This window comes from Dipodomys ordii, unplaced genomic scaffold, assembly GCF_000151885.1.
Source record: "Dipodomys ordii isolate 6190 unplaced genomic scaffold, Dord_2.0 Scaffold74, whole genome shotgun sequence".
Taxonomy (NCBI): Eukaryota; Metazoa; Chordata; class Mammalia; order Rodentia; family Heteromyidae; genus Dipodomys; species Dipodomys ordii.
This window is the reverse complement of record NW_012267290.1, coordinates 5,176,270-5,188,642: the sequence shown is the minus strand read 5'-3', so window position 1 is coordinate 5,188,642 and position 12,373 is coordinate 5,176,270. Positions and strand designations below refer to the sequence as shown.

The 12,373-nt window shown below is 54.6% G+C and overlaps 1 protein-coding gene across 1 annotated transcript in view; it reads left to right on the top strand.

The window, feature by feature from the left end:
- Positions 1-12,373, top strand: part of Myom2 (myomesin 2) — a 63,782-nt gene that overhangs the window by 41,764 nt on the left and 9,645 nt on the right. Inside the window, exons 23-30 of the mRNA XM_013024216.1 lie at positions 631-787; positions 4,273-4,417; positions 4,532-4,591; positions 5,871-5,938; positions 8,580-8,693; positions 8,827-8,914; positions 9,894-9,932; positions 12,200-12,305. Coding sequence (XP_012879670.1) covers positions 631-787; positions 4,273-4,417; positions 4,532-4,591; positions 5,871-5,938; positions 8,580-8,693; positions 8,827-8,914; positions 9,894-9,932; positions 12,200-12,305 — 777 coding nt within the window. The remainder of the gene's footprint in view (positions 1-630; positions 788-4,272; positions 4,418-4,531; positions 4,592-5,870; positions 5,939-8,579; positions 8,694-8,826; positions 8,915-9,893; positions 9,933-12,199; positions 12,306-12,373) is intronic.

The window sequence follows — 12,373 nt, the reverse complement described above, 5'->3', positions numbered from 1 at the left end:
CTGTGACCCACACACCCCGGGCCCCCAGACCTGTGACCCACACACCCCGGGCCCCCAGACCTGTGACCCACACACCCCGGGCCCCCAGACCTGTGCCCCGCACGCCCCGGGCCCCCAGACCTGTGACCCACACACCCCGGGCCCCCCAGACCTGTGCCCATACACACCCCGGGCCCCCAGACCTGTGCCCACACACACCCCGGGCCCCCAGACCTGTGCCCCGCACGCCCCGGGCCCCCAGACCTGTGACCCACACACCCCGGGCCCCCAGACCTGTGACCCACACACCCCGGGCCCCCAGACCTGTGCCCCGCACGCCCCAGGCCCCCAGACCTGTGCCCATACACACCCCGGGCCCCCAGACCTGTGCCCTGCACGCCCCGGGCCCCCCGGCCTAAGAGCATCCTCAGGCCGGGTGCCCCCAGCCGGGGTGCTCGGGAGCTGCCGATGGGGTCTGAAGGTTCTAGGTTCCCCGAGGCCGTGAGGCTGACACAGGCCTTGGCTTCACTGGTTGCCTTCCGGGGCCAGTGCGCAAGAGCCCCTGGCTCAGTGTCTCTCCAAGGGACATGGGGACCAGGCCTGCCCCACGAGGCCCTCCCCAACCCTCCCCCCCCCGCCCTCCCTCTGAAGTCCGGCCCCTCTCTCCCCAGCCCTCCCTCTGAAGTCGGACTTAGCCTATGAGATTTTAGAAAAGGGCCAGGTTCGCTTCTGGCTGCAGGCCGAGCCGCTGTCTGCGGACGCCAGCTTCCGCTTCGTGGTGAATGACAGGGAAGTCTCGGACAGCGAGGTGAGTTTGTGTGTGCGCTGCCAGGTTATTCCTCCACACGGTGCATTTGCACGTGCTCGGCCTCAGAGTGCTCCCCTTAAGACAGGACCTGGCCCAGGCCGGCCCTGAACTCACAATTCCCCACCTCCATCTCACCAGTGCCTGGACGGTGGGCGGTGCCCGCAGGCGAGTGTGCAAAGAACCCTGAGACTCACTGTCCTCCCTGGGGGCGGGTGCCGAGAAGGCCGTGCCTGTGTTTGCTGTGTCTCCTGCCCAGGAACCCGTGCGCTCCGGGAGACCGCTCCCTGGGTCTCTGTCAGGATGCACTGGAGATGGCCCAGCCAGCGACTTTCCCTCTTCTGCACCTTTCCCTCCATGCCAGTGGTGCTACCGGCAGAGCTAGCCCGCTCCGTCCTGATCACATAAACACGGCGTGGCTCATGACCAGGCTCGTGGTGCTCCCGGAGCGTGTGCATGTGTTCAGCGCTGACTCCTCGTGCTCACGGGCGGTGGGTGGGACCGCGTGTGGCTGTCATCTGTGGAGATCGCGTTATCCCCCAGCCCTGCGAATGGGTGGGAAACCATGGTGTGCAGGCTGGATCTGAGCCGCATGGTCTGATCAAGGCGTCAGAGACACCTCTGAGCAGAGGTCGTGCCGTGAAACAGGGTTTAAAGGAACTGTAGTCAGTTGTGGGGCTTGAACTCTACCTTGGTGCTGTCCCTCAGCTCTTCAGCTTAAGGAGAGCGCTCTACCACTTGAGCCACACAGCGCCACTTCGGGTTTTCTGTTGGTTAATTGGAGATGAGTCTTACGGACTTTTCCTGCCTGGGCTGTCTTTGAACTGCTATCCTCAGATCTCAGCCTCCTGAGTAGCTAGGATTACAGGCATGAGCCACCAGCGCCCAACTGCAGCACATGTTTTTTTAAATTTTATTTTATTTTCCTCTACCATTCCTTCCTTCCCACCTCCACAACTACCCCCCCCCCCACAATTGCAAAGTTCGTTTTTCAACATAGTATCTTGTACATCTCATTGTTACAATGGGTCAGTCTGTATCCCTATTTAAACATTTTGTTTTTTCCTTCCCCTCCACAAATTATACCAACGTCAAATACAGTGAAAATGGGGGTTATACAATGAGAGAGGGACATACAAAGCAGCAAAAAAATCACGTGGTACCTTATAAATATGTTAGAAACAATAGCAAGAAAGAAAAAAACCACTTGTGTCCCTATCTTGGGGTTCATTTCGCTTAACTTCATCTTATCTGGTCATATGTTCATAGCTTTTGACCTTTCTGCTTGACTCAGACATATATTATTGCAAATAAGGGAAACCATGGGACTTATGTTTCTTTGGGCCTGGCTTACTTCACTTAGTAGAATTTTCCCATCTTTCCATTTCCTAACAAATGGGGCGATGTCATTCTTTCTGATGGAGGCACAGAATTCGTTGTGTATATATACCGCGTTTTCTTGATTGTTGCAGAGCATCTTTTAATGCGCATTTGCTTTAAACATGGTATCATCACTAACTGTTTGGAATGTGGCTGCGCTATTTCACATGTGTAATTAGCAGTCCATGGGTGACTTTCACACGTGAAGACGGACACTTTTGTAAGCGTCACATGAAAGCCTGCTGCTTGGGACTTGTGAGATCGCTGGGCTTTCTCTTGCGCATGGCGTCCTGTGGGGAAGCCTGCTTGTGCCTCAGCCAGGAAGCAGGGGGCTGCTGGGCTCCGGCCGGGCGAACCGACGCTTTGCCTCTCAGAGCTGATGAGAGTCGGTTCCGGAGGCGTCTCACCTGGGCGTTCTGAGAGCTGAGCGTGGAGTCCTGTGGATGAGGCTCGGCCGTTTCTGGCAGCCTGATGTTCTCTCTGGATGTGGGAATAGTCATTTCTCAGAACCAGAGGCAGCTCCCGGGGCCGGCGCTGGGCTCACGCATGGCGCCTTGTCCACCTGCCTGGGGTGGGTGCCAGGACCACTGCTGGAGCGGCCGACGGCGGGTATGGTCACCCTGCACGGCTGCCGTGGATGCCGCTCTGGAAGGTTCTCCTCAGTCCTGGCCTCTCCCCCACTTCTCATCATGCCTGCCGGTGATCCACACAGCTCATGCTGACACACGAGAAAGAACACTGCGATTTGTTTTTAAAGTTTATCTTTAATTGTACAAGGGGGTTTTAGTTTAACATGCCTGATTATTAGTACAAAGCCATTTATTTGATCAGTGTGACCCCTTCCGTCATTCAGTATTGGGATTTCTAACTAAAATGGGGTGTGTGTGTGTGTGTGTGTGTGTGTGTGTATTGCAGATAAAAGTCTGGGGAGAGTAGGGCAGGCTTTATTCACTTCTACCTGGAAGTCATGGAGATTTCCAGACACGGCGGCTCTCTGCGAAGCCCTGGGAACGCAGCTTCCACTTTCCTCTCCGGTGCTTGGTGGCAGCTATTCCTCAGTGTTCTTGGTGAACACACACTGTCGCCACACGGCTCCGGGACAGAGGCCCAGATGAGTGCAGCCCCCCAGGGGCATCGGAGAGCTGGAGAAATACACCTGCAGTTAGAAACCGGAGGGAAGAGTACAGAATCAAGGGCATGTCAAGGCAGTCAGGGAGTCCTTTCGGGAAAGGCAGAGAATTGGAGACTGTGATATTAGGACGTTTCCAACAGCAGAGCGAGCTAGCAGTCTGGGCATTCTCTCTGTGCCTGACAGACTTTTATGTGGTCGTTCGGTGTTCATTGCTGATTAGGTGCTCGATGAGGCACTTTAGGGTTGCAGAGAGGAGGGAGGCACAGCCCTACTTCCCTGTGGCTGGCAGGACTGACGGGTGCCAGGAAGGAAGTCCCTGAGGGCACCCAGCCTCCCCCACGGGTGTTGGAGCCGGCCGGTGTTCGGGGAGCACAGAGCCAGGGCAGGGATGCTGCCAGGAATGAGACTCAGACGCCAGAGAAGCCCGAAGCAGCCCCGAACTCTTCAAGAAGAGTGAGCGGAGCAGGCAGGCTGAGCAGACTTCCGTGGACAGTCCCTTCTGTGGACGCGGCCTCCCGGGCTGCCTGCAGGGCACTGGGCGTTCGGGAGCGACGGGATTGAGGCTGCACAGGGTCTCCTTTGTCTGTCCTCCGATGGTCCGCTGCTGGCTGTGAGCCCCTGTAGCTGTGGGAGGAGCGCCGCTGGGGGTCACTTTGTGCTGTTCTCTGTGCAGGCCTCCACCAGCGGGCCCTTGGTTCCTGCTTTGGCTGGCTTGCCTCTCACGGGTGGCTGTCCTTGGGTAGCGAGTGTTCTGTCGGGAGAGTCCTGTGGGCTCGTGTTCTCCACTCGGAACCTGGTCTGGTCACAGAATGGAGCTTGCAAATTTGCGTTTGGTGGTTGGTTTAGGTGGTTCAGGTGATGGAGTTTCATTCTGTGGCTGTGTGCACCATTTCTTAGGATCCCACAGCAGATTCAGCCATTACACGTGGAGGAAAAACTTCACTATATAATTCTCAATGTCCTCCATTGCTTACAGACACACAGAATTAAATGTGACAAGTCAACCGGACTTATAGAGATGGTGATGGACCGATTTACCATTGAAAATGAAGGCACCTACACCGTGCAGATCCAAGACGGGAAGGCCAAAAGCCAGTCTTCTCTGGTCCTTATTGGAGATGGTATGCTGGACTGAACTATTTTCATGCCCATAAAAGTAATTCATAGAAAATTCTCTTGATGGAGAGAGCAGACGTATTTCCTCTCTTTTCTTTTTTCTTGAATATTGAATTTAGCATTCAAGGCTGTCCTAGAAGAGGCTGAATTTCAGAGGAAAGAATTCCTCAGGAAGCAAGGTAAGGAGCCTCACATACTTATTGGAAGCAGACCCCGCAGCATCCCGGTGACTGAAAGCAGTTGCAATGGTTGAAAGTGTAGCTGTTCCCAGCTGGGCACTTGCTCGCTATAGTTCTGCTCTCTGCTAGTCTTGCTTCAGGCTTCAGATGCTTCTGACCCCATGGTCTGATCCTATTTCCTGTCACTGTCCTCATCAAGAGACTGACTCAGTTGGCCAGGCTCTGAGCTCTGAGTAACTGCACCTTTCTGAGAGACAGTTCTTCCCAAATACACATCTCCTTCTTTTACTTAACACACTAACAATTCCATGTAGTGCGCTAGGCTCGTCTGTGCATTTCTTGTTTGCAACCATCCAGCTCATCCAGACCTGGCCAGCCTGGCACTGTGGCTGGGCACACACACTTACTTCCTGCTCCTCTCTCCCAAGCCCACGCTGCTCCTCCCGGGCTCTCCCGCCCGGCACAGTCCCTCAGAGGAGGCCCCATCGGAGCTCCAAGCCCCACCTGAGCCGACCTTGCCGAGTGTATTGATGTGGCGGAAGTCACTGCACACTTTCTGTGTGTGAGATAGTGGCATTATCATACACTTCGTGTAAGGAGAAGTGATGAACAGCTGAGAATCATTCATCCACTTTTTTTTACAATTTCAAATACTGTACGAATGAAGAACGTTGCTAGGTGGAGCTGTTCTTTCTTCTCATGTCTAGCAGTACGCTTTCTCTCGAGGCTTCGTTTACCATGTGGTAGACGTTTGGTTAGACACAGATGCCTTGAGAGAGAGCACAGTGATTTCAGCAGACTTTTTGTTGAAGAGTAGTGGCATGCCCAGTCTCAAGCAGGGTCCAGACACGTGCCCATAGGAAGGGGCGGGGCAGGTGGGGGCGGACCCGCAGGAGGGGCAGAAGAGGCAGGAGAAGTGGGGGGGGGGAAGGGTCAGCAGGGTCAGGCCCAGCGGAAACTGGTGTTGATGCTGTGGCTGTGAACCGTGTCTCGGTTCTGCCCTGCAGAGCGCAGGGAAGGAGTGAGCAAACACACTTGCGTGTGTTCATGCAGGCCGTACGAGCGCAGGTGTCTGTGACTCGTATGACTTGGCCCCTCTCCCCAGGCCCTCACGCAGGCCGTACGAGCGTGTGCGTCTGTGACTCCTGTAACTTGGCCCCTATCCTCAGGCCCTCACGCAGGCGCATGCGTCTGTGACTTGGCCCCTCTCCCCAGGCCCTCACGCAGGCCGTACGAGCGTGTGCATCTGTGACTCCTGTAACTTGGCCCTTCTCCCCAGGCCCTCACTTTGCCGAGTATTTGCATTGGGATGTCACCGACGAGTGTGAAGTCCGCCTCCTCTGTAAGGTGAGGCCCATTCCCCGGGGGTCTGGGGCTCGCTGGGGCCCCCAGGGGCGGGCAGGGGCCGTGGGCTCAGCCTGTCCACTCTGTGCACCTGCCGTGGCCCGGCACCGCCGCTCCCGGATGAGCGCATGGGTCCGTTCTCCAAGGAGAGACTGCCGTGTTGGGTGTGCGAAGGCAGACGAAAGAAGTGGATTACTGTATACAAATAAACACGCTGCGTTTGAGCAGGTGAACTTTCCAGAAGGTGTGCCGCAGTAAGACACAGCCGTTGGTTGGCGAGAGGACCTCACCGGGAGAATAAGGGGCCTCTGGGGAGCAGAACACAGCCTGAGTTGTATTTTAAGGATTCAGTGGTAAGATCAGCTTTGATCTTTGCTAAGCTCATTTTAAGTGACGGAGTCAGGGAGCCTGGCTGAGCAGCGACCTCCAGAGGCGTGGTGGACAGGGCCATCGAGCAGGGGCTGAGCTGGGTTCGAGTCCCAGGGTGCATTGTGGGGTCTGGGTCCCAGGACTTCACAGGAGATTGACCGGATTAAATTAACTTTCCCTGGGCCTCCCTAATCATCGCTAGTGGTGACGATTGATCTGTAACGTCCCATCATACCCTTCTTTGTTGTGAAAGCCAGGGATAAAGCTTTGATACTTAAAAATTCCCACAGATGTCATAAATTAATTATAGAAAAATGCTTAGGTTTTTAATTTGTTTTGGCGGTGAGTAGATCATTTCTGTGTTAATATGTTCAGAAGGAAGACTGAGAATATTTGGGAAAGAAAAGAAGTTGAGTTGCAAAGAGGTTGGAGAGGCTTGCGCAGGCCTGGCCCCCAGACGGGAAGCTCAGTGGTATTCAAAGCCAGGAGAGTGGCAGGGCCCAGGAGGGAGGCCGTCCGCCCCCTGCTGTGTGCGCTGGAAGAAGCGATTTTCTCAAGGGATTACCTGGTGGAAAGTTGATGTGTGTTCAGATTTCTAGATGGGACTCAAAGCTGGGTTTGTTAGTGGTCTGGTCCTGCAGCCCGGGAGGAAGGGCAGCGGCCAGTCTCCCTCTGTCGTGACTCAGGGCGGGGCAGGGCCCTGGTGCTGAACCACAGATAAATGCTTCAGGGAACTGGGGTTCCCGACTCCTGTGTTCATAGACCCTGAACACAAACACCAGAAAACCCAGATAACCATCACTTGAGCGTTAAACATTTTGCATTCTAATGCTCTGTGTCTCCTTGCCAGTCCTGTGATGCTGATTCTGTGAGCCATTTTCCAACATCACTTTTTTTTTTTTTTTATAATTTAGGGACTCGGGTAGATGAGCATTTTAAAGTTCATCATTTGCACGGCAAAGTGTTTGGAGAATAACATGAAATAATATATTCATGTTATCACTTCACAGAAGCCCTTTCAAAAAAAGAAATGTTTAAGAGAAATCTTAGTCATAGAGAGGCGGTGTTAGCCAGCTCAGAGAGCGTCAGGGGCTTTGCGTGGCCCGGGGCGGACGTGCCATGGGCAGGAGATCCGCTGCCCATCGTGCCCGGTGCGCTGTGCGCTGCCCGATGTGCTGTGCCCCAGTGTCTGGGGTCAGAGTGGAACGGAGGGGGTGCTGGACCTCAGAGCAGTATGGAGGGCCTGAGACTGCTCCCCTGGGCATCAGATGGACCCAGGTGTTTTCAGAGAACACAGGCTGAAGGTGGCTGGGAAGTTCGTGTTGGCACCCAGGGACCCACAATTGACAATATCCTCATGACTGTGGAGGGAGACAGACCTGAGCTCAGAGTGAGGGCTTTGCCGTGAGTGGACTCGAGATGGGCACAGGGGGCCGGGGGACTGCTGTGGGCTCCACCAGGGCCGTGTGCACGCTCACGCGCTGGTGGGAGACGCCCCAAGGGGCCTCTGCTCCCCCAGGATGACGTCTCTGTACCAGGCAGGGCCCCCTCATTGGTGAACACGGTGATCAAAACAGCGGAATCTCTGCTTGTGACACGTTTTCACCGACACTGCCACGGAGTGCAGATCCTAAGCACGTGGCACAGCTGCACCCCGAGAGCTCACCCTGCGGAGCCGCCTCTGGCCCCCTCCGTCCTGGGGTCTTGTGGGATGTGGGTACAGCATCGTCAGGCCCACAGGCTCCGGGCACACCCACATTCCCTCACATGGGACAGAATGGGACAGCACGCATAGGCTCCGTGGGACGCCTGCGGCTCTGCCGAATCCTCTGAAGCTCTGCCCCGCGTGAAGCCAGAGCCAGCCAGCAGGAAGGCTTCTCCCAGCAGCTGCTCGGTCTGCCTTTTGTTCCCTTTGGGTCTCTGCATCTGGGAGAGTTTTGTAGGCCTCTAAGAATAGTCTGTATTATTTCTAGATTAAAAAATACATCCCCTGTGACTCATTCACAGTAATGATGCTTCCTATTAGCCAGCTCATTTTATAGTCAGAGTCGTGAGAGTCATTTGCGCTGTTTCCCTGGGAGGGCATCATTATTCTAGAAGATGGAATATAGCAATGCCTTTACCATAGCAAGGGACAGCTTTTCCGTGAGCCTCTGCCTGAGCCGGTCTCGAGCGAAGACCGATGTGGTTCCCGGGTCTGTGTTTGCAGCCCTGAAGGTTTTTCTCACTCACAGCCTGAATGAGTCCACAGCACTCTGGGGTCTCTGCTTCACAGGTCGCCAATACCAAGAAAGAGACGGTGTTCAAGTGGCTCAAGGACGATGTTCTGTATGAGACGGAGACGCTGCCGGACCTGGAGAGAGGCGTCTGTGAGCTGCTCATACCCAAGGTGCCGTGTGCCGGGCACAGCCAGCCTGCCTTGGAAGCCCTCCAAGTCCGCCTTGTCTTTGTTGGTGTTCGCGCCCAGGGCCCACGGAGGCGCGGTACCCGGCTCACGCAGATGGGGTTGTGCTTTATTGTAGCTGTCCAAGAAGGACCATGGCGAATACAAGGCAACTTTGAAAGATGACAGAGGTCAAGACGTGTCCATCCTGGAAATAGCAGGCCAAGGTGAGTGACGCCCCGAGTCCTGGCCCGCCCCCTTGTGTGTGACACTGAGTGACGCCCCGTGTCCTGACCCGCCCCCCTTGTGTGTGACACTGAGTGACGCCCCGTGTCCTGGCCCGCCCCCTTTGGTGACACTGAGTGACGCCCTTTGTCCTGGCCCACCCCCCTTGTGTGTGACACTGAGCTGCTTGACTGACCAGGTGGGTTCTACCTCCGTGGCCCCTGCACATTTTGTTTTCTTCTTTGGCCAGTCCTGGGACTAGAACTCTGGACCAGCGTGCTGTCCCTGAGTTCTTTTGTTCAAGAGCTCTTGCTGGGCTCCAGTGGCTCATGCCTGCAATCCAAGTTACTGAGGAGGCTGAGATCCAAGGATCATGGTTCAAAGCCTGTGAAACTCTTATCTTCAATTAGCCACTAGAAAACCAGAAGTGATGCTATGGCTCAAGCGGTAGAGTGCTCACCTTGAGCTGAAGAGCACAGGGACAGCGCCCAGGCCCAGAGTTCAAGCCCCACGACCGACCAAAAAAAAAAAGACAAGAGCTCTACCGCTTGAGCCACAGCACCACTTCCAGTTTTTGGTGGTTAATTGTAGATAAAGGTCTCACAAACTTTCCTTTTTGTGGCTTTGAACCACAATCCTTAGATCTCAGCTTCCTGAGTTGCTGAGGTTACAGGTATGAGCCACTGGTGCCTGGTCTTGTACATATTTTATAGCCAGCTCTGTGGAAGAGAATCCACTGCGTCAGCTGTGTTGCATGCTGTTGGTGAGGTTTATGTGCTGGCTAGTGCAGCTGGAGTCTGTGCATGCGATGTTCAGTTCAGCGCTGTGTACGGGGTGACAGCTGGAAGGACTTACAGCACACAGAGCCTTCACGGATACGGTGGCCAGTTAACGTGTCACTTTTCGGATTTAATCAGACCCTGGAGAGGAGGCTTCCTGTCACAGTACCACCCTGACGCGCCTCTCTGCTCTCTCTTCCAGTGTACGAGGACATGATCTTGGCGATGAGTCGAGTCTGTGGTAAGAGATGCCCCCTGGTTAGCGCTACCATCAGCCGTGTTCACCCCTGGAGGGAGGGAGCAGGAGGTGCAGCCGCGCCCACGTGACTGCCCCCCACGTGACTGCCCCGGCTGGAGGGTCCCCCGCTTTCCCCAGAGCTTTGGGCTGAGCACGGAGCCTGGGGTTCCACTCAACCACCTCTGGCCATCTGCCTCCGGTGACTCTGGCAATGGCTTTATCCAGAACTGCTGTCAGCATCCTTATTTCAAGAACAGAAGGGAACTAAAAACCATTAGAACTGGGACGACTCCTACGTGCCACACCAATGTCTGCTAAGTTCTTTCTCCATTTGCCCTTCCATGGAATCCATCAGAGCGAAGATAACGGTTATTTTTAGTTTTTCTGGTCCTGGGCTTGGACTCTGGGCCTGGTCACTGTCCAAGCTCCTTTTTTGCTCAAGGCTAGCTAGCTCTCTACCACGTGCGCCATAGTGTTGCTCCCAGCTTTTTCTGTGAGTAATTAGAAGAGTCTCACGGCTCTCCTGCCCGGGTTGGCTGCAAACCTTGATCGATCCTCAGAGAGCCGCCGGCCCCCAGCGACAGCGGTTATGAATTTAGCAATAGTAGCTCACATGTGTATAACGTGTTCTGCTAGCAGTTACATGATTTCCTCACAGAATACCTGGCTTGTTTTCTGGTCAGGCAGCGAAGACCTAGCATGCAGGTAGCTTCTGGTGGGTGCTCAGCCTGCTGCGTCAGGACCTCCTGGAAGCCTCCGGAAGCGGCCGCCCTTCACCCCCACTCCCACGCCTCTCCCAGCATTCCTGTGAATGTCTCTTCTCATTGCTGTCTCCAGACGGCCTGGGACGCAGACCATCGCACTCTGCACACGTCCTGCGTGAGGCAGCTGGGCTTCCTCCACCCTCTCACGATTCAACCAACAGCTCTCGGTTTTTGCTGTCTTAATTCACAGATCCATTGTACCTGGGTGTTCTTTCTGGTTGAATAGTATTCCGTGGAACACATGAACTGTAATTTCCTCATTCATCTGTTGTTGGGCTGTTCTGGTAGGCGTGTGTCTGCAAGTGTCTCTCTTGGATGTTGGTTTATTCTCCTTTGGACATATGCTCAAGAGCGGTAGGCTGGGATCATAAGCAGGCCTGTTTTCAGTGTTTGAAACCTCCGCAGTGTTTCCATAGTCTTTTCCCTATTCATATTCCCACCAACAGAACACCAGGGTCTCCCTCGCCTGCTTCCTTGCCAGTGTGTATGGTTTGTTTGTTTTTTTGGTGTGGGGCTTGAACTCTGGGCCCTGTCCCTCAGCTCTTCAGTTCAAAGCAAGTGCTCTACCGCTTGAGTTACAGCGCCACTTTGGTTTTCTGGTGGTTTATTGGAGATAAGAGTCTCACAGACTTTCCTGCTTGGGCTGGCTTTGAACGGTGATCCTCAGATCTCAGCCTCCTGAGTAGCTAGGATGACAGGCATGAGCCACAGGCGCCCAGCTGGTTTGTGTGCTTGATTGCCGTTCTTCCGGGGAGAACGGGCTCTTAGTGTGGTTTGCACGTAGCATCGTGTAGTTTTGGTTTCCATTTCCTTCATGGCTAAGGGTGCTGAACATTTGTTCATGCCTCTATCAGCCATATCTATTTCCCTTTCTGAGAAATGTCTCTTCAGTCCATTTACCCATTTATCAACTGGGCTATAACTCAAGAATATCTATTTTTTGAGTTATTTGTATATTCTGATATTAATCCCTATATGTTGAGTATAGAGGAATCTGGAGAAGATCTTTTTCTGTTCTGTGGATTGTCTCTCAGCTCTGGTAACTGCTTTTTTGTTGCTGTAATGCTGTTAAGAAGCGTTTTAATTTGATGTAGGCTCTCGTCCGCTCCTGCCTTTGTTTCCTGGTGGTCTTTCTGGTTCTTCCCACGCGTTGGGCTGACAGGCTGTCAGCCTAACGAGTCCCTGTCACCTGCACCCCTCCAGTGCAGCTGCTCAGGGGCAGGTGCTGGCTCTTGAAAAATGGTGCGTTTCTCCCCGTGCTCTGCAAAGGGCTTTTTGGAACATTCTGGTCTGTGGGCTTGCTTCCTGAGCATGTGTGACAGGGACAGACTTCGGCCCACGCCGCGTGAGGTGTCTGCAGACAGCACGCCCGCTCTGTCCGGGGTGAGGGTGCGTGGAACACGGCCCTGCCGCCCTCTGGAGATCTCAGCCTGCTCTGTCCGGGGTGAGGGTGCGTGGAAGGGCCCTGCCGCCCTCTGGAGATCTCAGGCCTTCTGTCGTCCACAGGAGCGTCCGCCTCCCCGCTGAAGGTTCTCTGCACCCCAGAGGGAATCAGACTCCAGTGTTTCATGAAGTACTTCACAGAAGAAATGAAAATCAACTGGTATCACAAGTAAGTGGGGGGTGAGGAGGCTTGGATGCACCGGCCTGTGTGTCGTGGAGATGCTGCAGTTCTGAGTA